This window comes from Mesocricetus auratus, unplaced genomic scaffold (genome assembly GCF_017639785.1).
Source record: "Mesocricetus auratus isolate SY011 unplaced genomic scaffold, BCM_Maur_2.0 Super-Scaffold_100008, whole genome shotgun sequence".
Taxonomy (NCBI): domain Eukaryota; kingdom Metazoa; phylum Chordata; class Mammalia; order Rodentia; family Cricetidae; genus Mesocricetus; species Mesocricetus auratus.
In genome coordinates this window covers 81,215,466-81,241,635 of record NW_024429192.1, presented here as the reverse complement: position 1 = coordinate 81,241,635, position 26,170 = coordinate 81,215,466, and the positions used below count along the sequence as shown (strand labels likewise).

General features: G+C 52.5%; 1 protein-coding gene across 3 annotated transcripts; it reads left to right on the top strand.

Annotated features, from left to right (window-relative positions):
• The first annotated feature begins 281 nt into the window (after window positions 1-281).
• Window positions 282-25,810, top strand: Fbxl18 (F-box and leucine rich repeat protein 18). 3 transcript variants are annotated; one of them, XM_005079960.4, is made up of 5 exons: window positions 282-403; window positions 2,708-2,923; window positions 3,585-5,128; window positions 12,910-13,128; window positions 20,664-25,810. In XM_005079960.4, exons 2-5 carry the CDS (start codon window positions 2,711-2,713, stop codon window positions 20,818-20,820), a joined length of 2,133 nt encoding a protein of 710 aa, XP_005080017.1. In that variant the 5' UTR covers window positions 282-403; window positions 2,708-2,710; the 3' UTR covers window positions 20,821-25,810. The 3 variants fall into 3 exon arrangements, with proteins under 3 accessions (XP_005080017.1, XP_040607217.1, XP_021088615.1); XM_021232956.2 differs by lacking the exon at window positions 282-403 and adding an exon at window positions 808-1,362; XM_040751283.1 differs by lacking the exon at window positions 20,664-25,810 and having other exon boundaries at window positions 12,910-13,132.
• Window positions 25,811-26,170: the final 360 nt, after the last annotated feature.

Here is a 26,170-nt window from a genome sequence, read left to right as displayed (position 1 = left end):
GACCGTGTGCACCTGAATGTTGCTATGGCTATGCAGGATGCCTGAGTGCTGTGACAGGTGGCTTGCAGCGCGGTATGCTGCGTAAAGGGCAAATGCAAAGGCCAGGAGCTGGACGCTAGCTGGAGTGACAGCAGGAGACTACCGACGTACCTTAGAGACCAGTCACTTGTGACCTTCTAGACGCCTCTTAGCCCCGACAGTAAGTATGCCACACCCAATATGGCGGGGCCACTAGTCCATCCGGGCGCCAGCGGAAGTGCGTATTCAGGGGCGCCGAAAGTGAGGCGCAGCCACGCCCCTTACCGGGGTTTCTGTGGAGCTGTGGCGGTGCCGGCTTCGAGCATCCCTGCCCTGGCAGGCTGGGGACTCCGAGACTGCAGTTCCGGCGGCCAGCTCCAGAGAGGTACGATCCGCGCCTCTCCCGCCCTGGCGCCTGGGGTCCCCTCGGTGCTCCCTCCTGACCCTGGCCATGCTCCGAGGCCCATCCTTGCCCCCTCCTGCTCTTCTCCCAGGCCCTCCCTTCTGTCCCCATTCTGTTCCTAGGCTCACAATCCCGATGGTCAGAATGGACCTTTTCACATTGCCTGCTGAATTTCTAGGCCATTTCCCCAACTCCCTGTGCGTTGGCTCGGCTCTCGAAGCTGTGGGACGTTGCCCCTTCTGCTCCTGTTTTCTTGTTTGGTTTACTCTGTAGTTCAGACTTGCCTGGAACTCAGTGTGCAGCCCACGCTAATTTTGAACTTACAGCAATTCTCCTGTCTTAGCCTCTGTATTGCAGGGATTACAGGTGTGGTTCACCACACGAGGTTTTATGCGCAGCAGCTGAGGATGGAGCCTAGGGCTTCATGGGTGCTAGGCAAGCACTCTACCAACTCAGCCACGTCCCCAGCGCCCCCCACCTCCCCGCTTCTTCTTTCCTATCTGCATAAGTGCACTTCTTTCTGGAGCCTGGTTGTGATGTGGGGGAGGGTGATAGAGCTTCGGTCTGACCCCAAGGCTCTATGATCTAGAACCTCTGGAGAATCCCACTGTGTCCTGTTATGTGGGTGTACAGTATTTTCTCTGCAGACACAGTACAGGGGAACAGGGGAAGGGGGAGGATCTGGCTGCTTCCGGTTGATGCCTGCCCACCTGCGTTTATATTTGTTTTTTCCTAGGACTCCTGCTTTATTATATTAGTGTGTGTGTGTGTGTGTGTGTGTGTGTGTGTGTGTGTGTGTGTGTGTTTTGGGGTATATGCATGCGAGTGCAGTTGTCCACAGAAACCATCAGATTCCCTGGAACTGAAGAACTGAAGTACAGGCAGTCGGGAGCTACTCAACATGGTTGCTGGGAACTGAACTCTGGTTCATTGCAAGAGCAGTATGTACTTGTAACTTGTAACCTCTGAGCCATCTCTCCAACCAGGACAACCTTAGTTCTACGAGTCCTACATAGTGGACGAGAGACCCGACATCCACAAGTTGTTCTCTGACTTAACACGGGCACTTATGCTCTCTCTCTCTCTCTCTCTCTCTCTCTCTCTCTCACACACACACACACACACACACACACGTTACATATATGTTAAAAAAGGGAAATTCGGCTGGGTGTTGGTGGTGCACGCCTTTAATCCCAGCACTCAGGAGGCAGAGGCAGGTGAATCTCTGTGAGTTCGAGGCCAGCCTGGTCTACAGAACGAGTTCCAGGACAGGCTCCAAAACAATACAGAGAAACCTTGTCTAGGGAAAAAAAAAGGGGAAATTCAGTATAGTATGTATCTATGAAAATTGCTAAGTGTCTTGTTTGAAATTTGCTCTCCTTGGGGAGATGTGCCGGGCAGCAGAGTGGCAGAGGGGAGGCTGTTTCAGGCCCGTAGCATGCTGTGTGCTGTTCACTGGAAAGGCCGTTGAGGGCTGGGATGTGGCTCATCTCGAGTGCTTGCCTTGCAGGCATGAAACCCTGGGTTCTCTTCCCAGCCCTGGGCCTGGTGGTACATTCCTGTGATTCTAGCACTTGGGAGGTGGAGGCAGGAGAATCAGGAGTCCAAGGTCACTCCTGAGCAGTTTGTGGTCAGTTTGGGCTACACGAGACACTGTCAACAAGGAAAGGGAAAAGAAGTGATTGTTGGGAGCGAGGCATGATGGCACATGCATATATTGCCAGCACCATGTTCAAGCTCAGGCTGGGTTACATAGTGAGTTCAAGGTCAGCCTGGACTTTATAGCAAGTTGCCTTTTTTTTTTCTTCTTCCATTTTTTGGTTTCTCTGTGTATCCCTAGCTGTTCTGGAACTCACTCTGTAGACCAGGCTGGCCTTGAAATCACAGAGCTCTGACTGTGTCTTCCTTCTGAGCACTGGGATTAAGGCGTGTGCCACTACTGCCTGGCAGAAAGTTGTTTTAACACCTAGGAAAAGCCAGAACATTAGGGAAGCTGGCTGAAGGTGGCCGCCCGTGGTTCTTTCTCACCTCGTGTCCTGGTTTGAGTTCTAAGAGGAGATTCTGAGACCTCTGTTCTTCACCCTCTGGTGAAGAGTTGGTAAAATTTCTCTCTGTGGGGGTGGGCTCCTCCTGTTTGGGCATCCCCAGTGCTGGGATTCCCGGCAGGTGCTGCCTTGCAATGCTTTTTATGTGGGTGCTGGGGAATCCAAACTCAGGTCCTTCTGCTTGTCCAGCTAGCATCTAATGCCTGGTCCACCTCCTCCCTCTGTTATCCCTCACTTCCAGGACATGTCCAACGATGATGCTGCTGCCCCCACGGCTGAAGAGGCATCGGGTGACACCCACCTGCTGGGCTTCTCAGATGAGATCCTCCTGCATATCTTGAGCCATGTCCCCAGCACAGACCTGGTTCTCAATGTGCGGCACACCTGCCGGAAGCTCTCAGCCCTGTGCCTGGACAAGAGCCTGGTGCACACCGTGCTGCTTCAGAAGGATTACCAGGTGACTCAGGTGTGGGTGGAAGGTCAGGATCGACCAAGGCGCTAGCCTGTGGGGGCTGGTGGTACTGATGTTTGCACAGAAGGCTATGCAGCTGGGAAGAGCCACACATTATATATAGTGACAGACAGGGTAGAAAAGGGTATTTGGTGTGTCCCATGGCAGAAGGGCATAGAACATGTGGATGTAGTTCTGGGAGGGAGGGAGTCTGGGCCTCCTTCCCCATAGGTACCCTAGGGTGGAGTTACTGCACCACAGGATAGATTGTAGAAGTCCTTGTGAAGTGACACAGTGGGTGGCACAGTTGACATTGCTGCAAGATGGCTGTCCCCCATTGCTCAGGGCCGAAGTAGAAGTATCTGATTAACCTGAGCCATGAGCCCACTGCGGCAGGGTACACGTGTAGTCCCAGCACTCAGGAGGTTGAGGCAGTATGACCACAGCTCAGAGCACTTTAGTAAGGTCTTGTCTCAAACAAAAACAAATAAAAAATGCCAGACAGGTGTGCCTGATGGCATAGGCCTATAATCTCAGCATTCAGGAGCTGAGGCCAGATCTGTAAATTCAAGGCCAGACTTGTCTACACAGAGTTCCAGGCCAGCCAAGGCTACAAAGTGAGGCCTTGTCTTTAAAAATGTCTCTCCTGCCCTGTCGCATTCTGCAGGCCAGTGAGGACAAGGTGAAGCAGCTGGTGAAGGAGATTGGCCGGGAGATCCAGCAGCTGAACATGGCAGGCTGCTATTGGCTGTCCGGCTCTACCATCGAGCATGTGGCCCGCTGTCATAGCCTGGTAAAGGTGAACCTGTCAGGCTGCCACCTCACCTCCTTGCGTCTGTCCAAGGTGCTGTCAGCTCTGCAGCACCTGCGCTCACTGGCCATCGACGTGAGTCCCGGCTTCGACGCCAGCCAGCTGAGCAGTGAGTGCAAGGCCACGCTGAGCCGCGTACAGGAGCTCAAGCAGACGCTGTTCACACCATCCTATGGTGTGGTGCCCTGCTGTGCCAGCCTGCAGAAGCTGCTGCTCTACTTCGAGATCCTGGACCGCACACGCGAGGGTGCCGTCCTCTCCGGCCAACTCATGGTGGGCCAAAGCAACGTGCCCCATTACCAGAACCTGCGCGTCTTCTATGCACGCCTGGCCCCTGGCTACATCAACCAGGAGGTGGTGCGACTCTACCTCGCCGTGCTCAGTGACCGTACGCCCGAGAACCTGCATGCCTTCCTCATCTCTGTCCCTGGCAGCTTCGCGGAGAGTGGGGCCACCAAGAACCTGCTGGACTCCATGGCCCGCAACGTGGCCCTGGATGCCCTGCAGCTGCCCAAGTCGTGGCTGAATGGCCCCACCCTCCTCCAGCATATGAAATTCAACAACCCCTTCTACTTCAGCTTCAGCCGGTGTACGCTGTCGGGTGGCCACCTGATCCAGCGGCTCATCAATGGCGGGAAGGACCTGCGCAGCCTGGCCAGCCTCAACCTCAGCGGCTGTGTGCACTGCCTGTCTGCGGACTCGCTGCTCCGTAAGGCAGAGGACGACATTGACAGCAGCATCCTGGAGACGCTGGTGGAGTCCTGCTGTAACCTGCACCACCTCAACCTCTCAGCCGCCCACCACCACAGCTCTGACGGCCTGGGCCGCCACCTCTGCCAGCTCCTGGCCCGGCTCTGCCACCTGCGCTCCCTTTCCCTGCCCGTCTGCTCTGTGGCTGACTCAGCACCTAGACCAGATCGTGCGCCTGCCCCACCGGCCATGCATGCAGTGCCCCGGGGCTTTGGCAAGAAGGTGCGCATTGGGGTGCAGACCTGTCCCAACCCCTTCCTGGGCCAGTCGGCCCCCCAGCCTGCCTCTGTGTTCTGGTGTCTGCTGAAGAAGCTCCCTTATCTGGAGCACCTGGAACTTATCGGGTCCAATTTCTCCTCAGCCATGCCCCGGAATGAGCCCGCCATCCGCAACTCCCTCCCACCCTGCAGTCGGGCGCAGAATGTCGGGGACTCAGAAGTGGCTGCCATTGGCCAGCTGACCTTCCTGCGGCACCTGACACTAGCCCAACTGCCAGGCATGCTGACAGGCTCCGGACTAGTGAGCATTGGCCTACAGTGTCAGCAGCTGCAGTCTCTGTCGTTGGCCAACCTGGGCATGATGGGGAAGGTGGTGTACATGCCTGCTCTTGCTGACATGCTGAAGCACTGCAAGCGGCTGAAGGACCTGAGGTGAGGGGCTGAGGTTTGAGGGACTGAAGTGAGGGGAAGGGGAGATGAGGTGTAAGGAACGGATGACTTGAAGAGAAGATTGAGTAACTGAGCTGAGGATATGAGGTGAGGGGGCTGAGGGCCTGAGGTGAGGTGTGAGGGGGTGAGGGCCTGAGGTGTGAGGGGATGAGGGCCTGAGGTGTGAGGGGATGAGGTGTGAGGTGTGAGGGAATGAGGGCCTGAGGTGTGAGGGCCTGAGGTGTGAGGTGTGAGGGGATGAGGGCCTGAGGTGTGAGGGCCTGAGGTGTGAGGTGTGAGGGGATGAGGGCCTGAGGTGTGAGGGGATGAGGGCCTGAGGTGTGAGGGATGAGGGCCTGAGGTGTGAAGAGCTGAAGCCCTCAGGCTTCTCTGAGGGTTTGTAGATGTACTCTGCCTACCAAGGTGGAGATCAGAGCCAACAGACAGGCCTGTCCTGGAGATCAAAGGCATGAGAGATGTCCGTGTCTGAAGTGGATGGCTTCAGGAAACTGGGGTCATGGTAGTTAAGCAGAGCCTTGGGAGGCCTGTGAGGTAGGAATCCTGGGGATCCTGAGCTTGGCATGGATCTTGTCATCACTTCTCACATTTTCTTAGTCCTTGTTCCATGCTCCACGTAGTGCTACCTCATTCACAGCTTTATGGTCTTAAAATTATGTTTTAGTTAGATTCATTTACCTTCCTTCCTTCCTTCCTTCCTTCCTTCCTTCCTTCCTTCCTTCCTTCCTTCCTTCCTTCCTTCCTTCCTTCCATTTTAGAGACAGGGATTCTCTGTGGCTTTGGAGGCTGTCCTGGAACTAGCTCTGTAGACCAGGCTGGTCTCGAAGTCACAGAGATCCACCTTCCTCTGCCTCCTGAGTGCTGGGATTAAAGGTGTGCGCCACCACTGCCCGACTTCCTTTATTTTTATATGTGTGTGTTCAGTCTGTATGCCACATGTGCACAGTGCCTGTGGAGGCCAGCAGAGATGTCAGATCCCCTGGAACTGGAGTTACAGAAGGTTGTGAGCCACCATGTGGGTGCTGGGAATCCAACCTGGGTCCTTTGGATCAGCAGCCGATGCCCCTAACCATTGAGCCATCTGTCTAGTGCTGTGTCCTATTTCCCCCATTTTTTTGAGACGAGGTCTGGCTGGCCTAGAACTTATATAGACCAGGCTGTCCTTGAATTCCCACATCCTCCTGTTTCTGCCTCCTGAGTGCTGGGATTAAAGGTGTGCTCCACTGTACCCAACCCCCAATTTTATTATTACTATTACTATTGTGTGTGAGTGTGTGTGTGATGTGTATATGTGGGATACATTGCTGTGTGCACATGTGGACGACAGAAGACAACCTTGTGGAGCTGGTTCTGCCCTTCATCTTTGTGTGGGTTCTGAGGATTGAACATAGGTCATTGGACTGTCACAACAAGTGCTTTTACTTCCTCAGAAAAGATGTCTCCCTGAAACTGGGACTCATCATTCTGGCTGGCCAGGAAATTCCTGGAGGGTTACAGACAAGTGTGGCCTATCTGGGTTTACATGGTTGCTGGGAATTGGAACTCAGTTTTTCTTTTCTTTTCTTTTCTTTTCTTTTCTTTTCTTTTCTTTTCTTTTCTTTTCTTTTCCTTTCTTTCCCTTCCTTCCTTCCTTCCTTCCTTCCTTCCTTCCTTCCTTCCTTCTTTTTGGCTTTTCGAGACAGGGTTTCTCTGTGTAGCCCTGGCTGTCCTGGAACTCACTCTGTAGACAAGGAGACAAAGTTGGCCTCAAACTCAGAGATCTGCCTGCCTCTGCCTCCCAAGTGCTGGGGTAAAAGGTGCGTGTCTCTAGGCCTGAGTAGTCCTTGGAGTTTTGAGATAGGTTCTGTCTAGCCTAAGATGGTCTCTTAACTGATGGTCTCACTCCATCTGGAATTACAGGCATGTACCCCCACGAACGGTGAGGGCCTTGTGTATTCCAGGAAAGCACTCTACTACTGATCTATCTCCAGCTCACATTTTACTTTGTTTGTTTTTTTTTTTTTTTTGGTTTTATGAGACAGGGTTTCTCTGTATTGTTTTGGAGGCTGTCGGTCCAGCCCGGCCTCGAACTCACAGAGATCCGCCTGCCTCTGCCTCCCGAGTGCTGGGATTAAAGGTGTGTGCCACCACCACCCGGCCCTTGTTTTAAGCAAGTTGTTACTGTCATCCAGGAGGGCCTTTAACTCCTGATCCTCCCCCCTCAGCTTCCAGAGCACTGGGGCCACAGGTGTGCCCCGTCATGCTCCCCCCTCAGCCTCCAGAGCACTGGGGCCACAGGTGTGCCCCGTCATGCTCTCCCAGTTATAAGCATTTTTTTTTCTTTCTGGACAGGGTCTCGTGTGTCCTGGCCTGGCCTCCTACTTTTTGTGTAGCTGAGGATGACTGGGACTTCTGATTGACCTGCCTCTGCCTCTCAAGTGCTAGGAGTATCGTGGGCTCCACCACACAAGGTTTATGCAGGACACACCATGTAGTGAAGTCTCTGGCTCTGGACAGGCAAGGGGGACAGTTCTTTTTTTTTTGGTTTTCCGAGACAGGGTTTCTCTGTATTGTTTTGGAGTCTGTCCTGGAACTCACTCTGTAGACCAGGCTGGCCTCGAACTCACAGAGATCCGCCTGCCTCTGCCTCCCAAGTGCTGGGATTAAAGGCGTGCGCCACCAACATGGGGCCCAGTTCTTAAGGATTCTGCCAGGCCATAGCTGTTGGTGGGTGGGTAGAGGCAACATTGGGGCCACAAAGTCAGGTCTTAGCCTAGAGGGACTGGTACATGACTTTCACTCTCTAGTACGGTTACTGCTTCTTTGGTGCCTGTCTCAGGGTGACTATTGCTGTGGTGAACCGCCATGTCCGAAAGCAACTTGAAGAGGGAAGGGTTACTTGGCTTACACTGCTACGTCCCTGTCAAGACAGGAACTCAAACAGGGCAGGAACCCGGAGTCAGCAGCTGATGCAGAGAGTTGCTGCTTACTGGCTTGCTCAGCCTGCTTTCTTATAGAATCCAGGGCCACCAGCCCAGGGATGGCATCATCCACCACGGGCTGAGCCTTCCCCATCAATCAGTAATTAAGAAAATGCCCTACAGGTTTGTCTGCTTACAGCCCAATCTTTCATTCATATATTTAACTTTATTTTATGTGCATTGGTGTGAAGATATCAGATCTCCTAGAACTGGAGTTTCAGACAGTTGTGAGCTGCCATGTGGGAGCTAGGAATTGAACCCAGGTCCTCTGGAAGAGCAGCCGGTGCTCTTAACCACTGAGCCATCTCTCCAGCCCCAACAGCCCAATCTTAACGGAGGTGTTTTCTCAATTTAGGTTCCCTTCTGTCAGATGACTCTAGCTTGTGTCAAGTTGACATAAAACCAACCAGCACAGGAGCTGTGCTAAGGGTGCAAAGCTGACCTTTTCCCACAACACCGTGGATGCTGATGTGGACTCTGAAGCAGGAAGCCTCTCACCTATCAATCTAAGCTAGAGCTTCACTTTGACCTCAGGACCCGCGGGAGGACATGGGGAGGATGGGGTGTATCCTTTTCACTGTGATAGGAAGTCAGCAGGTCCTGTGTTGCTCATGGCCCAGAACCTTCCAGAGCTGCTTAGCCAGGCTGTAGCCTCTGCTTCCTGTCCTGCTTGGAACAAAGCCATACTAAGGCTGTCTGGGTCTGAGGCCTCTGTCTTATCTGGTCATCTGCCCTGCTGTCCCAGCCTCACCCTCAGCTTAGAAGACCCAGTAGGTCTCTGTGGACAGAGCTGGTGTCCATGTGTGTGGGTCATGTGCCTTCTGGTTATATTTGCTTTGGGAACCTGCCTGTGGGCTTTCTTACTCCCCGAGTTTAGAGGTCCCAGTCAGTTGATTGTGGTGTCATATGTCTAAAATCCCCCAACTGAGGAGGCTAAGGCTGGTGGATTTCCTGGAGTTCAAGGTCAGCCTGGGCTAGAGTAAGACCTAGTCTTCAAAAGCAACAGCAACCTGTCCCTCCCCCCCACACACGTACACACAAAGTTGTGACTGCATGCCTGTCTGCCTCTCCAGCACTCAGGAGGTGGAGGCAGGAGTTCAAGGTCATCCTTGGCTCCATAGTGAATTTGAAGCCAGCCTGGGCTACATAGACCCTATTTTAACAACAAAAACAAGACCTTAACGTAAGCAAGCCTGGACTCTCCTCTGTATTGAGAGAGAAGACTTTGTAGCTGTAGTGGGAAATAGCGGCTACAGCTGCAGCCGCCGCCCCTTCTCTCCCCCACATCTGCCTTTCCCCTTTCCCAGGTGCACAGAGGGACGCCTTCCTCCTTGGCTGCATCTGTCCCTCTCTGTAGTCACCAGGCCCTCCATTTCCTTGCTGCTTCCTTTGTGGTGTCCTCACACTTGTGTCTTCCTGTGCCTGTCCTGTCACACCTCTCGCCTTTCCTGAAGCCACAGTTAGTGCATGCATGGCCATTGTTTGTCAGAACAGCAAATGTGTCACAGCTCAGTCAACAAAGGGCTTGCCTAGCACATTCAAAGTTCCATCTTTGATGCCATACAAACTGGGTGTGGTGACACACCTGCAAAGCCAGCATGGTGGGGGGCAGAGGGAGGAGGACCAACAATTCAAGGCCATCCTCAGCTACATAGTTTGAGCCAGCCTGAACTACATAGACTATCTCAACAAAGAAAGGAAAGATGGGTCAGAGAATACATTTGATGGATAACTCCTCCCTCTGCTGGGCCACTGCTGTTGACTACGTCCTGTGATTAGGACCCTTTCCTAAATTCAAGGCTACCAGGTAAGCCTTTGAATCTTTCAGAGCCAAGGTCTTTCTAGATTTTTCTGCCTTGCTTCCAGTGTTTTCTTTCCATCGGTCCATCAAGCCTTGTGGTTTTGCAGTAGGTATGGTGTTGCACACCTGTTGTGCAGGGAGGCTGAATCAGGAGGATTGTGAATTCCAACCCAGCCTGGGCTTTATGTTGGTTTGTCCCTGGGACGTGGCATCCTCTCCAGAGGCAGGACCACATGTGCATCATGGAAGGCCTGGAGGACAGGATAAATGTGCCTCCCCAAGAGCTTGATCACAGTTCATAGTGGCATCTCTACCCAGGTTGGAGTCTGTGCCCACAGCCACAGTCTACACAGTCTGCTGTGTGAGGTACGGCCTGTTCTGAGCACACACAGGCTTCCAGAACAGCCAAATGGCGCCATTCCTCTGGATCACTGCCTTCGGAGGCAGCCAGCCCAGAGATGATGCAGCAGGTGGCAGGAGCTCAGGAGGCTCTGCTTGCTTGGCAGTTGCTTCTTGGGGTGGGGCTGCAGGGGCACCTGCATTTTCTGGGGGAGTGCTCTGATGGGAGCCCTGGGAGCCCACGTCCACGCAGCCTGCCATGAACCTGAGCTTGTGCCAGCCCGACTCCCTGTGGGGAGGAGGTGACACAGGGACAGGTTGTTCGGGCTGTGGATTTGGGGTGCACCCCTGTGGTGAGAGGATCACGTGTCAAGCAGAAAAGGGTGCCCTTTCCCACGGCTGGAGGCGGGGTGTTCACCCTGAGTCACCCTAGGCTGCCTGGGCGGAAGCAAGAGAGCTACTTGAGCCAGGCCTGGCACAGTCTCGGGAGCAACTTTGAGCTTTCATTCTCCCTCATCCTGCTTGGCTTAGAGTTCAGCGTCAGCCCCTTAAGCCAGAGGAGATGGGTATGGTACCCCAGAGAGCTGAATGGCAAGGGCAAGTCTGACCCTTGCTGGCTAGTAGTTTGAACCAGCTGGGAAGGGTCAGAGTTAGGATGAGGTCTGATCTGGATGGATCCCATTTCTTAGTTCCCTGACTACCCTCAGATGGTGCCTCCATTAGGTCAGTTTCTCAACCATCCTGGGTGTTGCACACAGGGAAGAGGGTAAGGGCTCATTGGCCCACAGTTGGAGGATGAGAGAGATAGGATATTCACACCGGGCTGAACACTGACAGATGACTTCTTTCAGGGCAAGGTTCTGACTGTCTAATTGGAAAGGGCTTAAAAGTCCGTACTGGACACTTTACATTACCACTGTAACTAAGCTGGTCTGGGGACTCCTGGGCCTGTAGTGCAAGTCCATGCCGCCACCTAGTGGTAGAGGTGACAGTTACATCCTGTAAAGAAGCACATGGGAAGCTGAGGCAGGAGGACCACTGAATTCAAGGCTAGCCTTGGCAGCAGAGTGAGACCCTGTCTCAAAATAGAAACTGAGGTATAAGCCAGGCAGTGTGGCTCATGCTTTTAATCCCAGCACTTGGGAGGCAGAGGCAGGCAGATCTCTATGAGTTCAAAGCCAGCCTGGTTTACAGAGTGAGTTCCAGGACAGCCTCCAAACCTACACAGAGAAACCCTGTCTGGAAAAAAAATTGAGGGATGAAAATGACTAATGTACATATGCAAAATTGTGAAAAAAAATAAAAGCAAGATTTAAAAACTAAAGGGCTAGGAGTATGGTTCAGTGTAGGAATGCCTGTCTAGCCTAGCATGTCTGAGGCCTAACTTCAATTCCCAGCACTGCAAAAAGCCAGACAGTTGCAGTAGTTACACACCTTTAATGGCAGCGCTTGAGAGGCAGAGGCAGGTGGATCTCTGAATTGGATACCAGCCTGATCTACAGAGCAAGTTCCATGCCAGCCAGGGCTACACAGAGAAACCCTGTCTTTTTATTTATGTATTTATTGATTGATTTTTCGAGACAGGGTTTCTCTGTATATAGCCTTGGCTGTCCGGGTCTTACCCTGTAGATTAAACTGGCCCCCGAAGTCACAGGGATTCACCTGCCTCTGCCTTCCAATTGCTGGGATTAAAGGCATGCACCACCACCGCCCAGCTGAGAAACCCTGTCTTGAGGAGAAAAATCAATTAAAAAATGCAAAGGGCTAGGGTTGTGGCTCAGTGGTAGAGCCTGGCTGGCTGGCACGTTTGAGGGTCTGAGTTCAGCCTGTGGCATCACACCAGCAGAATGAACAACACAGAGCGTGGGGCCATGCAGAGGTGGCTCAGTAGTTAAGAGCATATAGTGTTGTTGCAGAGGACCTGGAATCAGTTCCTACAGACAAGTGGCTTACAAACTTGGGTAACTGTTTCTAAGGGATCTGACACCTCTTCTGCCCTCCTTGGGTACAAGGCACACATCTGGGATACATACATGCAGGAATTCACACATATGTATAAAATATAAATAATTTTTTTTTAATTCAAAGGAGGTGAGGCATGTTCACTGTGTCTAAAACAGTAGTGACCCTTCCATGGAGCCTGTGTGGTGGGACTTGTGCTCTGGGTTGATGGCAAGATGCTGGCCTCAAAGCAGCCCCAGGGGACTTTTTTCCTTCTCTGTCCCTTTCCTATCCACTCTGGCCTGCTGGACCTGCCTTTGTCAGCTGATCTGTCACTGCCATCAGCCTGACTCCCCAGGGTAGCATCAGTGTGAATCCCCTTAAGGCCAGCAGGTGTGACAGAATGGGGTGGGATAACATACTAAGGAAGGCAGAGGGCCTGAGCCAGTGCGTGCTGGCAGGGTCTGTAGACAGTTCCTAGCCACATCTTATCCTTGGAGTCAAAATCTCCTTGGGAAGCCAGGTGGTGGTGGTGCACGCCTTTAATCCCAGCACTTGGGAGGCAGAGGCAGGCGGATCTCTGTGAGTTCGAGGCTGGGCTGGACTGACAGCATCCAAAACAATACAGAGAAACCCTGTCTCATAAAACCAAAAAATAAAAATAAAAATAAAAAAAATCTCCTCGGGTGATCCAGGTCCCTGCACTCACATCCTTCTCTCTGCAGGCTGGAGCAGCCCTATTTCAATGCCAACGCACAATTCTTCCAGGCACTGAGCCAGTGTTCAACTCTGCAGCGCCTGTGCCTGGTGTCTCGAAGTGGAACCCTGCAGCCGGATGCTGTGCTGGACTTCATGGGCCGTTGCCTGCATGTTGTTGTGTGTCACATGTTCACTGGAGAATCCCTCATCACCTGCAAGAACCTACAGCAGGCACTCCTCCGGAGGTGAGTAGCATGACCTGGCATGGTCTGCTGGTGGCTGCGAGGGCTTGGCAGTACCAGTGTCCTCAGCCCAGTAACAACTTTGGGGAGATGGAGTACCAGATCCCAGTGCATGAAAAGAGGGCCTGGCCTCCCGAGGGGTACTTGTTCCTATAGATAATCTCTGGTCTCAGCCACTTACAAGGCCAGGACACAAGGATCCTGGGAGTTCAGGGCTAGGCCTCAGCTACAGAGTTTATACTGGGTTCTGGAAGCCACTGTGTCTCATGTGGGCCCAGGAGGGACTTCTTGATCCTTCCCTCATCGTTGTGAAGGCTCTGTCTTCAGACCTCCCAAAGCTCCACCTGTGTTGTTGAGAAAGGGTCTGTCTGTATTCCAGGCTAGTTTGGAATTCACTGTGCAGACCAAGTTGCCTTGAACTTGGGGCTCCTCCCGTCTCTGCTTCTGCAGTGCTGTGGGATCTCACACCGTGAGTCCCTGTGTCAGCCTTTTGCTGATAGCATGTCAGGAGTTAGGATTTCAGCACAAGGACTTTGGGGCACAGCATGCAGCCCCTGATCACTGCTCATGGTTTTGTTCCCGTCTACTCACTGAATGCCACCATGAGGAAGACCTGCTCCTGGCTTCCCCAGTTTATCCATGGCTTTGGTCATTTTATCAGGTACCAGTATGGGCTTACGGTATTCAAATTTTATATTACATTTATACATTTATTTATTTTGTGTGTGTTTTCGGGACAGGTCAGAGGACAGCTTTCAGGGATTAGCTCTCCTTCTACCACAGGGGCCTGAGAAATGGGTGTATTAACTACAGCTTACAGATGAGGGATGGAGGCAGGAAGTGCTGGAGCCAGTTGGCAGCATGCAGGATGGAACTGCACCCCGGAAGTGAGACACAGGCTAGGCTTGGTGCTACAAGCCTGGAATCCCAGCACTCAGCAGGCTGAGGCGGAATAGGGAGTTTGGGTCAGCCTGGGCTACATAGTTAGTTCAAGGCAACTTGGGCTATATAGCAAGACCATTTGAAAAAAACAAGTAAGGGACTTTAGCTTCAGTTCTTGCAGCATGGGGCTCGAGAAATGATTCCACAGTTAAGAGTGCTTACTGCTCTTGCCGAGGAGCCACTGCCAGATCAGGTGGCTCTCACTGCTACCTCATGGCCTCTGCTGGCCACTCTGGGCCCCCGCATACACGTGGTGCACATAAACACAAATGGGCTCACATGCATACACACATCTAAATAAATAAGTCTCAATCTCTGTAGTGCCACAGATGTGCTGACACATGCTTGCAGTCTCAGCAGTTGGCTGGCGGAGGTGGGATTCAGGGTCATCCTCTGTTGCATAGTGAATTTGAGGCTAGCCTGGGCTACATGAGACCCTGTCTTTTTTTTTTTTTTTTAAGGTTATTCATTTATTATGATCTGCCTGCATGTATACCTGCAGGCCCAAAGAGGGCACCAGATCTCATTACAGATGGTTGTGAGCCACCATGTGGTTGCTGGAGATTGAACTCAGGACCTCTGGAAGAGCAGGCAGTGCTCTTAACCTCTGGGCCATCTCTCCAGCCTACGAGACTCTGTCTTAAGAAAATGTAAACCAGGGAAGAGGGAGAGGATGTGGCTGGTATGAGCTGAGTCCTCACCCAGGCCAGCACAAAGTCTTCTCCTGGATTGTTGGCAGCCTCCGACCGCAGCAAAGCCCGAGAGCCTCATAGATGAGGCTGTTCTGTGGATGCCTCTGCTGCATCCTTGCCATCTACAGTGGCAGCTCTGCCGTGCACCCCTCCCCCAGTGTGACAGTAGCCTTTTTTTTTTTTTCTCTGTGGCTTTGGAGGCTGTCCTGGAACTCCTTCTGTAGACCAGGCTGGTCTCGAACTCACAGAGATCCACCTGCCTCTGCCTCCCCAGTGCCGGGATTAAAGGCATGCGCCATGATACTTGGCAACAGCAGCCTTTCTATGTGGACCTTGGGCTCCTGTCCTCCCACAGTCAGCTGGACGCTTCCCGAGCCCAGCTGTGCAGGGCGCTCTGCTGCAGGGCTCCAGTAGGTGGTGCTGTTGCTTTCAGCAGCCGCATTCAATGCCCTGGGTGTTTGTGAAAAGCAACAAAGGTGGCTGTCCTCTTTCCTGGTGCTTTTGTTGTTTGTTTAGTTTATTTATTTTTTTTGTAGACAGGGTTTATGTAGCTCAGGCTGGCCTTGAGGATGACCCTCAACTTCCTGTCATAATCCTGAGTACTGGGATTATAGGCGTGACACACCACTTTTAGGGTAGTCCACGCTGGTCTTAAATCTCCTCCTCAGCTACACGGAGCAGTCCCCTGTGCTCTTCTCTTGCCTGGAGAGCTCAGGGAGGCACTGACCTTGTACTCCTGAAAACCCCCTCCCTGCTGCTGCATGTTAGCGGCCCTCACCCGGCAACATGGAGGTCTCAGCCAACAAGACTGGGGTCCCTTCCTCCCTGCCACTTTAATTGGGGAAGTGTTGCTCCTTTCCAGGGTCACCCTTCGTGTCTGTCCCCAAGCTGGCTGCTTGCGTGCCTCAGGTCCCTGAACAATTGCTCCTTTCTCACCTCCCATGTTTGGCTTTTTTGTTTTTGATGCCAAGACTGCAGCCCAGGTCCTTCATGTTTTAGGGTTTGGATTTGGATTCCCCCACCTCGCAGGAAACAACTGGATTTAGGTTGCCTCTGTGTCTAATGCCACACACGGTAGCATGAACCTCACTTGTTCTCCATGTTTTGTATGCCATGTCTGTCGTTTATTTAGTGTGTGTGTGTGTGTGTGTGTGTGTGTGTGTGTGTGTGTGAGTGAGAGAGAGAGAGAGAGAGAGAGAGAGAGAGAGAGAGAGAGAGAGAGAGAGAGAGAGGGTCTCATGTAACCCAGGCTAGCCTCTAATGGGGTAAAGGATAACTTTATATTTCTCAAGTTTTGGTGTTACAGGCATATGCTGCCATGTTAGATATGTGCTGTGCTGGACCTGTGCATATCCTGTAAATACTCTGTAGCTGAGCCATGTCCCAGCCTTGGGATGTCATGTGTGCAGTGCTGTTCTGGGGAAGACACTTAACCTCCCGAGTGCTGAGATGCCAGGCACACCGCCGTGCCAGCTCCTTTTCTTACCTTTTGTACCATGCGGCCTCACTAGTGTTCTATCTTCTTCTGCGTGTCCCTCTCCTGTTTGGACCCCTTTGACCCCGTATGAGGTCTCAATCACTGTCTGAGGACCAGAATCAGTGACGGAGCTTCCTGGTAGACCCCGGGGGCTTGTAGCCTCCCAGGGTGATGAGCTGAGAAGTGTGTCTGCCCAGATTACCCTAGTTCCTGCCTGTGCCCGGTGTCTCCCACTTAGCTTCCGGCCTCAGGCACACACGCCTGCCCAGCACTGGCCCTGCCTCTGTCCATGTGTGTCTTTCCTAGAAACTCGTACTGGCCGTTTCTGTGCATGGTCGCCTCGCCTGCTGGTGTCTGTCTGCAGCACCGTGGCATCAAGGTCTGGGCCTGGGCGTATGGCCATCTGTCGAGCCTGCCCCGGACTCTTCTTTCTCACCTCTACTTCCCAGACCTGCCAGGCAGGGAGGCCCCATAAGCCCCTGCTTCCCTGGGCATGGGGTGGACCCCATGTCACCTGGTCACTGCAGCACTGCTGAGGTCTAGCCTACACCATGTCCCACCAGTCCCGAGACCCTAAGTGAGCTTCTCCTGACTTTTATCTCTGGGGAGTAGCATCTTCCAGCCACAACTGGAGCCTTTTGGTGATAGACTAGCTCTCTGCCCACCCTGGGTGAGCTGTGATGTGGGTGCTATCACCGACCAACCCTCCCAGTACTGTCTTCCCGAGGGCTGAGATTGGCTCCCTGGCTTTCCTCCTCACCTTCTGCCCAATGTAGGCTCTTCAGAGCACTTCCCCATGGCCCAGGCATGCTGACTTAAATCCTGTGTAGAATTTCTCCAGGTTCTGTCTCCTGTCTGCAGCAGGGCCCGAGCTCAGGAGCATGCGATAGCCTCTGGTACAATCACAGGCAGTAGCCAGGTCAGTGAAGGAGAGGGAAGAGCCGCTGCTTCCCTGGAGCAGTGGACCTGAGCTCGTGTCATAGCCTCTATCCTAAAGACTGGAAATCCCAAACCTGTCAGGCTAGTGTGTCAGAAGTCTGCTGCCGACTGCAGTAGCCATGCCACTCTCTCTTGAGGCCCAGCTGGCACTGCCTTCCCACATGGGGTCTTGAAGTGTGCTTGTGGCCTGTTGCCGTATGTTGGGGCATATGGCCCTGGGAGGCCAACTGGCTGCCACAGCCTCTGCTGTGTCCCGTGAAGACACAGGGGCATTCTTCCCGTAAGTTTCCATCTTGCCAGAACCATAGTTACCAGCTTGTCCACTGCTGCTGCATTCTGGCAAGCTCTGGCCCACAGTAGTCCCAGGGGCAGCACTCAAGACTGAGTGAGCAGATATGGCTCTCCATGCCAGGAAAACGACTCGGTCTGTGTCTGGTATGTTGGAGAAGAGAACGTTTTCAGATGGGGCAGGGGATTGCTTAAGTCTCGCCAACGCCGAGAGCCTTAGACTTGGGCATCAGTTTTCAAGAATGGATTAGGGGCTAGGGATATGGCTTGGTTGGTATAATGCTTGCCTAGCATGCACAGCCCTGGGTTCCATCCCAGCATGCTACAAACTGGGCATGATGGTGCAGGTATGTAATCCCAGCACTTGAGAGATGGGGACAAGAGGATCCAAAATTTAAGGTCATCCTTAGCTGCATAGCAAGTTTGAGGCCAACCTGGGAAACATGAAATGTGAAGTTCTGTCTCCAAAAATTAAAAAAAAGAAAAAGAAAAGCTGACCGTGGTGGGTGGCACTCACTCGCCTTTAGTCCCAGCACTCAGGAGGCAGAGGCAGACAGATCTGTATGAGTTCAAGGCCAGCCTGGTCTACATAGCAAGTTCCAGGACAGCCAGGACTACACTGAGAAAACCTGTTTTGGAGAGGAAAAAGAAAAGAAAATAGAGCTGACTTTGCACTGATTTGTAGCCTGCATGGCTTCTGTAAGAGGCAGTTGGAGGCTAGGAAGCTGCCAGGCTCAGCACTGCTTTATGGTAACGCTAGAGCAGGCTGTTGGCATGTTCTCACCTGTCAAGCTGGCCACGTGGACCTACCGTGACTGGCTCAGTTGGAAGAACTGTGGCCTGGATACTGAGCTAGTGGCTGCTACGTTCCAGCTCCATGGAGCATGCTCAGAAGCCAGGGGCTGTGCACTGTGATGCCTGGAGGAGACGGCCAATGTGCCTGGATCCCACCATTGCGTTGGCAGCATGTGTGGATAAATGAGGGACATGACAGGGCCTGACTGGGGCCACAGGCTATTTCAGATGGGAAAATGTTGCCTGATGTTTCATTTGGTAGGTCTGTCCATCTGGGTGTGGATCCAAGGGGGTGTGACCTGGGGATTCTATTCTTATTTCAGAACCTCCAGCTGTTTTTTATTTTTATGTGCTTGTGTGTCTGTGTATGCATATGTGGGTCCAGTTACCTGTAGAGGTCAGTACAGAGTGCTGAATCCCCCTAAGAACTGCAGTTACAGATGGCTGTGCACCACCATGTGGGTGCTGGGAATCCAACTCAGGACCTCTGCAGGAACAGCTGGTGCCTTTGACCACTGAGCCATCTTTCCAGTCCTCCCAGAGCCTCCAGTTTTCCAGATGACTACAGTGTCAGGTCACATTGTCAGTCGGGACTGCCAGTGCTGTTTTGAGGGTGGCTAGGTTGTGTAGGTATGACACCCTCCATTGTCTGTAGTGGCCCAGTGAAGAAGGTGTGGGGCATGTCTTCCTCCAGTGCCTACCCTGTGCCCTCCTCGGCTTTGATCAGAGCCCCACCTTTTCTGATGTCTTCTATGGGAACAGTGCAAGGGAATATTTAAGAACAGTGGGATGGGGCTGGAGAGATGCCTCAGAGGTTAAGAGCACTGGCTGCTCTTCCAGAGGTCGTGAGTTCAATTCCCAGCAACCACATGGTGGCTCACAACCATCTATGATGAGAGCTGGTGTTCTCTATTGGCATGGAAGCAGATCAGTGTACATATAATAAATAAATAAATAAATAGCAGTGGGGTGAGGTGTTTCCAGCCTGGGGCTCCTGAGACTGCTGACAGGGCCTCTGGGCCAAGCAAAGCATTTTGCCATTCCTACCCCTCAGCTCACCCAAGTGAGTTTTGTTCCTGCTTAAATTTTTTTGTTTTCTTTTGTTTGAAACAGGGTCTCCCTTTGTGGTCTTGGCTACCCTAGAACTCGCTCTGTAGACCAGGCTGGCCTCAAACTCACAGTTTGATCCTCCTGCCTCTGCCTCCTGAGTGCTGGGACTAAAGGTATGCATCATCATGCCTGGCTTGTTTTACTTTGAAAAAGGGATTTTTTTGGGGGGGGGTGTTTCAAGACAGGGTTTCTCTGTGGCTTTGGAGGCTGTTCTGGAACTTGCTCTTGTAGACCAGGCTGACTTCGAACTCACAGAGATCCACCTGCCTCTGCCTCCTAAGTGCTGAGATTAAAGTTGCATGCCACCAATGCCCGGTGAAACAGGGTGAAACTGGAGTTTTTGTAGCCCAGGTTGACATCAAACCTAGTCTGTAGTTGAGGATGACCTAAACCTCTGACTGCTGCCTCTGTCTCCTGCGTTCTGGGACTACAAAGATATACTTGGTTAATGGGGAGTGCTAGGGACTGAACCCTAGTGAATGGAACACTAGGCAGACACTCTACCCACTGAGCATGCCCAGCCTGGCAGTAGCTGTTTCTTCTTTCTCCTTTAGATTTGCTTATTTGTTATTTTATGTGCCTTTATGTATGTCTGTGCATCGTGTGTGTGTCTGGTGCCTGCAGAGGTCAGAAGAGGGTATTGAATCCCCTGAGACAAGTTATAGACAGCTGTAAGCCGCCATGTGGGTGCTGGGAACTGAACCTGGGTTCTCTGACAGGGTTTATCTGTGTAGTCCTGGAAATCACTCTTGTAGACCAGGCTGGCCTTGAACTCAGAGAGATCTGCCTGCCTCTGCCTCCCCAGTGTGGGATTAAAAGCATGAGCCACTGCCGCCCAGCTGCAGCCAGTGTTCTTAACTGCTGAGCCATCTCTCCAGCCCGTCACTGTTTTCTTTTTCTTTTTTCTTTTTTCTTTTTTGGTTTTTTGAGATAGGGTTTCTCTGTATTGTTGTGGAACCTGTCCTGGCACTCACTCTGTAGACCAGGCTGGCCTCGAACTCACAGAGATCCGCTTGCCTCTGCCTCCCAAGTGCTGGGATTAAAGGCGTGCGCCACCAACGCCCGGTCCGTCACTGTTTTCAATGTGTGTATTCATTACTACTCTCTGTCCTTGACCCCTTCATGTTGCCCCCAGGTCCCTCCAGTCTACTCTGGCTCTAGGAATCTGACGACTCACGTAGGATCAGAAGCAGGCGTGCTGGACACTGAACCCAGGCTCTCCTGTGGCTCGCCAGCACTCCACCTGCTGAGCTCCTCAGCCCGCATCCCCTGTTAACAGCTGATCTCTGGTTCAGTTTCCAGGCTGAGAGGCCCGCCTTGAATGTCGTCATCTTCCCCCTGCTCCACGAAGGCCTGACAGATGTCATCCGAGATGTCCCCATGGTGCACCTGGACGAGATCACCTTATTTAAAAGCAGAGTGGCTGAGGAGCCACCGAACCTGTGGTGGTGAGAGGGCTGCCTGGCCCCCAGCCCCTCCACTCCTGCCAGCAGGCAGTGGGCCCCTGTTCTGAGACATTCACCCTCGTCTCCCCGGTCTCCTCTCAGTCTCTCTTAGGAGTACTGGGGCTCAGTGACAAGTGATGGGGTGGGCCATGGTTGTGACAGCAGTGGAGGAGTCATACTGGCCTTCAGAGCCTGGCCAGACTCCCAGGGCTTTGTGGGCTGCAGGCCTCAGGCCACCTACTTACTTCAGCCTGGGAACTGTCCCTCTGCCCCTTTGCCCATGGTCATCTACAGTTGAGCTGTATCCACAAGGGGTCAGGGTGGGCCGGGCTGTCACTGTGAAATACCCACAATGACACCTGTGAGCCTGTGGCTGGTTTTCCTACTGAGACAGATTTAGGACGGGGTCCAATGACAGAGCACTCACCTAGGTGTGTGAGGCCGTGGGTCCCATCCCCACTACAAAGAAAAAGAAAATGTTTTAACTCAATGGTGTCTCTGGGATGCTTTCAGCCCAATGATACCCTGCCAGAGGGTTCCCTGGGGCAGCAACTGTAGGATGGCACCATCCCCAAGCTGAGCCTGAGGACTCGGGCCTGAATCTCACAAGTGGTCACTTCTCCCCCATAGTCCATGGGCTCCTGCTTGAAAAGTCTAGGTGCTGTGGAAGTCTGAACGCTTCCCAGGGAGTCCACACCGCTGGCCTTGTTAGGATAACCAAAAACAGTAAAAACCAGAGTGGGCATAGGGTGCTGCAGCAGAGATCACAAACCTGTTTAGTCCTTACAAAGATTCACTGAGAGCTGTGGGTGTGGCTTTAGGTTTCCATGGAAACAGGAAGGGCCCGTTTCCATTCCCAGCACTGTGTACTCCTTCCTGGTGGCTCACACCTGTAATCCCAGCATTCAGGAGGTCAAGGCAGGAGCTTGCAGCATAATTGAGGAAGAGGCTGGCCTGGGCTACATAAGACCCCGTTTTAATCTCAATAAATCAAAAAAAAAAAGTAAAGAAAGCTGAGGGAGGACCCGGTGTCTGTAGCCTTACCTTGTCCCCCACACTAGTTACAGAGTCAGTACCCCAGAGGGGACTGGTGAGGGCCCTGTGGTTGGACTCCTGCCTGCGCCTCTCAGTGGTGGATGGGTCCCCAGAGCGCTGTGGTCATTGCTCCAAGTCTGGACATCTCCGTCCATGCAGGCCCACCAGACCTTGCTCACTGCTGGTGACCTTCGCAGACCCAGCCTGCCTACATTCTCTGTCTCCTTGGCAACAAGTCCTCCTAAGCCGTGGTTTCTTCAGCTTCCCTTCGTGGTAAGGAGCAGAAGGAACTGGCCTCTGGGTGTGTGCCCTGTTGTCTATGGCAGGCTATGCCTGGCTGCTGGAGCCTGGGGGGCCTGAGGGCTTCTGACCTGGCTCTGGGGACAGTGTTAGGGGAACAGCCCTCAAAATCCCAGGCCCCAAGAGATGTACCTCTGCCTGGCCCCCTCTGTTGTAGTCCCAGTGTTTACACGTGGTCTGCAGTGCCCAGCCCTTTCTTCTCATCCATTCTCTATAGAGCCCAAGGTGATCCCTCTCGGAGGGATCCTCTGTCTGTAGGCTGATCCCAGGGGATACCCACCCCACCCCCAGAGCCCTCACCTTCACAGACCTAACACAGTTTCTGAGAGCTACGAGCCTGTCCTATCTTATCTGGGCATTGCAGGCCATGGGACCAGCTGCCAAGATTCCAGGGGGCAGACTGAGGCCCCACGCAGCTGTAGCCAGGGGTCCCAAAGGTGTTGGACCTCCTTCCCCAGTTTCTTAGCCATGTCTTTAGAGCACTAAACTGACACCTGAAGGCCACCATGTAGGCTCTCCAGGACCAGCTGCTGCTTGTCCTTCAAATGAGAATGTAGCTGGTCACAGCCTATGAGGGAGGCAGGTTGCTTGGAGGTGTCAGGTCCCAAGAGTCCTTGTGACTTCTTCCTTTGAAGGAAACCCCACTCAGCTGGGTGTGGTGGCGCAGGGTTTAACCCCAGCACTTGGGAGGCAGAGGCAAGTGAATCTCTGTGAGTTCGAGGCCAACACAGTCTACATAGAAACCATGTCTCAAAAAACGGCAGCCCTGTTCAGACAGGAAATCACCTTTCTGCTGGGATTTTATTCCGGAGACCAGAGCTGTCCTGTCAGTCCTGTGAATAAACAGTTCTTAGAGCCAGCAGTTTTAGCTAGTGGTGTCATTGATTCCCAGAAACTGGGCTGACAGGGAGGCCTGGTCAGAGGAGGCTGGGGCGCACACTGACTGAAGAAGCACCCCCAAGCAGCAGGCCTTGTATTCTTGTCTTGACTTCAAGTGAGAATTTTCTCTCCTTCTCCACTGGGGACAGGATCCACCAGATGTCAATAGCGTGCTTATTTTTGCTAAGTGCTATTTTGGCACTGGTGTTAATCTCAATTTATAGCCTGCAGCATTTGATGCTGGGAGAAGAACCCACCCTAATGGGCCCCGATTGGCAGGACTTGGCTGTTAAGTGGCAGACCATATGCTGCCTGCCGAGGAGATGGTGAGTGCTTGTGCCTGCGAGTGGGTATGTATGTGCCTGGTGTGTGTGCGAGACTACATGTGTGTTTGCATGTACATTTGTGTGCACATATACCTACGTATGCCTGTGTGCATGCACACAAGCTTGCATCTTCTGGTGTGTGTTGTCTGTGTTAGAGTGAGATAGTGGAGAGGAGGGAGATGGATGAATCTCCTTTTAAACAGAACCCTTGATCTCCCTGGCTGCCGGTACCCCTGCCTCAGCCCAGCCCTGGCTGCTCTTGGCTCCACCTCCTGCTCCAGGCCTCGTGGTGTTTGTTGTTTTGTTTATTTTGGTTTTTCAAGGCAGGGTTTCTCTGTGTGGCTCTGGCTGTCCTGGAACTCACTCTGTAGACCAGGCTGGCCTCGAACTCACAGAGATCCACCTGCCTCTGCCTCCCAAGTGCTAAGATTAAAGCTGTGTGCCACCACAGCCTAGGCAGCCCTTGTGTTTAATGTCCTGTCTTTGCTGCACATACCAGCAAGCCGTTCTGGTCTTGCCAAGTGGCTCTCCTCATTTTCTCTCTTATTAAAACCCTCACGCATGTGTGTATGTGTGTGCAGGTCTGTGTGTGCCAGGGCCCATATGGAGAGTGCAGAGGACAATTGTGGGCGTCTTGTCACCTTCCACCTTGTTTGAGGCAGGGTCTCTTGTTCGTGGTTGTATACACTAGGCTAGCTGACCCATAAACTTCCAAGGAGTATTTTGTCTCCATCTCCCATCTCTGGGATGACAAATGTACACTACCATATCGGGCTTTGTGTGGGTTCTGGGGATCTGAACTCAGGCCCTAACACAAGTATTCTACACACTGAGCCATCTCCCCAACCCGTTTTCCTGATTTTCATAAGAATTTTATCAGCCAGAGTGAGGAGTGCTTTGCTTTTATGACAGGTACAGGCTCCGTCTTGCCATTGACCTTTGGAGGCCCCGTAACAAGGCTATGAGGTCCAGATCTGGTCTGGACCCAGGTTATGGGCAGTGGAGGGCTGGACCCAGACACTGAGCCTGTGGATGCCTCTCACATTTGGGCATCCAGGGCAGATTCAGTGTCCATCTACCATATCAGACCCAGTGCTTAGCAAGATGATGGGGCTTGGGCTGGTGTAGGCCCAGAGGGATCTGTGGGAAAGATGGGCCCAAGCAGTGGAGCTGTAAGTACCAAGTCCTAGCCAAGGCAGAACCCTCAAGGAGGGTGGACAGCCACCCTAACAACCCTTCTGGGAGGTGTCAGCATGCCACCTCTTCCTCCAGCCTTTGCTGTGACCTGCCCCTTTGAAGAGCTGGAAATTGCTGAACTCATTCTTATAAGGAAAAATAAAAGAAACCAAGTTTGATGGGGCTTATCTGTCATCCCAACCTGCAGGAGGTGGAAGCAGGAGATCAGGAGTTCGCGGCCAGCTTTGGCTATATAATGAATTTGAAGCTAGCCCTGGCTGTCTGAGACTCTATGCCAATAGAGATGAGAGACTGAGACAGGGAAAAAGACATGAAATTCTGAATGGGGTATGAAGCGTGACTGCAGGTAATGGGCCCTATATGCTGACCTCGTCTGATGTGCGACCAGTTCGTTGGTACTTACAGTTACTAGGGGCATCCTCTGCACTGTTGTAGGGTTTTTTTTTTGTTTTTTTTTTTTTGGTTTTGGTTTTGGTTTTGGTTTTTCGAGACAGGGTTTCTCTGTGGCTTTGGAGGCTGTCCTGGAACTCGCTTGGTAGTCCAGGGTGGTCTCGAACTCACAGAGATCCGCCTGCCTCTGCCTCCCGAGTGCTGGGATTAAAGGCGTGCACCACCAATGCCCGGCTTGTTGTAGGGGTTTTGTGACTGGTCTCATCTGCATTTGGGGCTGCAGGGTACAATAGAAGTTCCTAGGCTCTATGTTAATACTGCACGGGAGTCTAGACCAGCTGCGGGTCCTGTGTTAGCTGTTCAACCTTCATCTCGTTGGAGGACCACCCATGTGTGGGCTTTTCTTTGAGTCATTGGACTAGGAACTTGGCTGCACCTGTCCCACCCCGACCTCTGTGCTGACGAGCTGTTCACGGGTCTCTGTGCAAGGAATGTATGTACGAACAAGGGTTTCCATAGCAGGCGTGTGCATGCATCTGTAGGTGTGTCTGTGTGAGTCTAGGTAACAGCGTGAAGCCTCTCCTATGTCACTTCTGACCGTGACACATTGTGCGTGACTTTACCTGGCACCATATGAGTTGAGTGTTTTGGGGCATGGGGTTTGGCCTTGTGACCAGGTGCTAAGTGCCCCCCCCCATGACTGAGCGCCCTGACTCCTGTCTGTCTGGGAGAACTGCCTGTAGTTAGTATCTGGTAGTGACACCCTCCCTGATATCACTGTGGTGCTGACAAACTACATTCTGAATGGGCGTTTTTATGTAAATCTGTGGCATGTGGAAAATAAAATAAAATGAACTTGATTTGGAAAAACAGGCAGATATGTGGTCCTTCCAGCAGGGACTCTGCTGTGTGGTCTGCTTCATAGGCTCAAGTGGGGAGGGTCCTCCGTTCTTTTTTCTTTTAATCATTTGTTTATTTTTACGTGCATTGGTATTTTGTCTTGCCTGTGGAAGGGTGTTGTAGTTACCTACAGTTGTGAGCCGCTGTGTGGGTGCTGGGAATTGAACCTGGGTCCTCTGCAACAGCAGTCAGTGCTCTTAACCCCAGAGCCATCTCTCCACCCACCTCCTTCATTCTTTTTTGAGACAGGATCTCAAGTGGCTTAGGCTGGCTTCAAATTTTATATGTAGACAAGGCTAGCTTTGAACTCCTAATCCTGCTTTTGCCTCC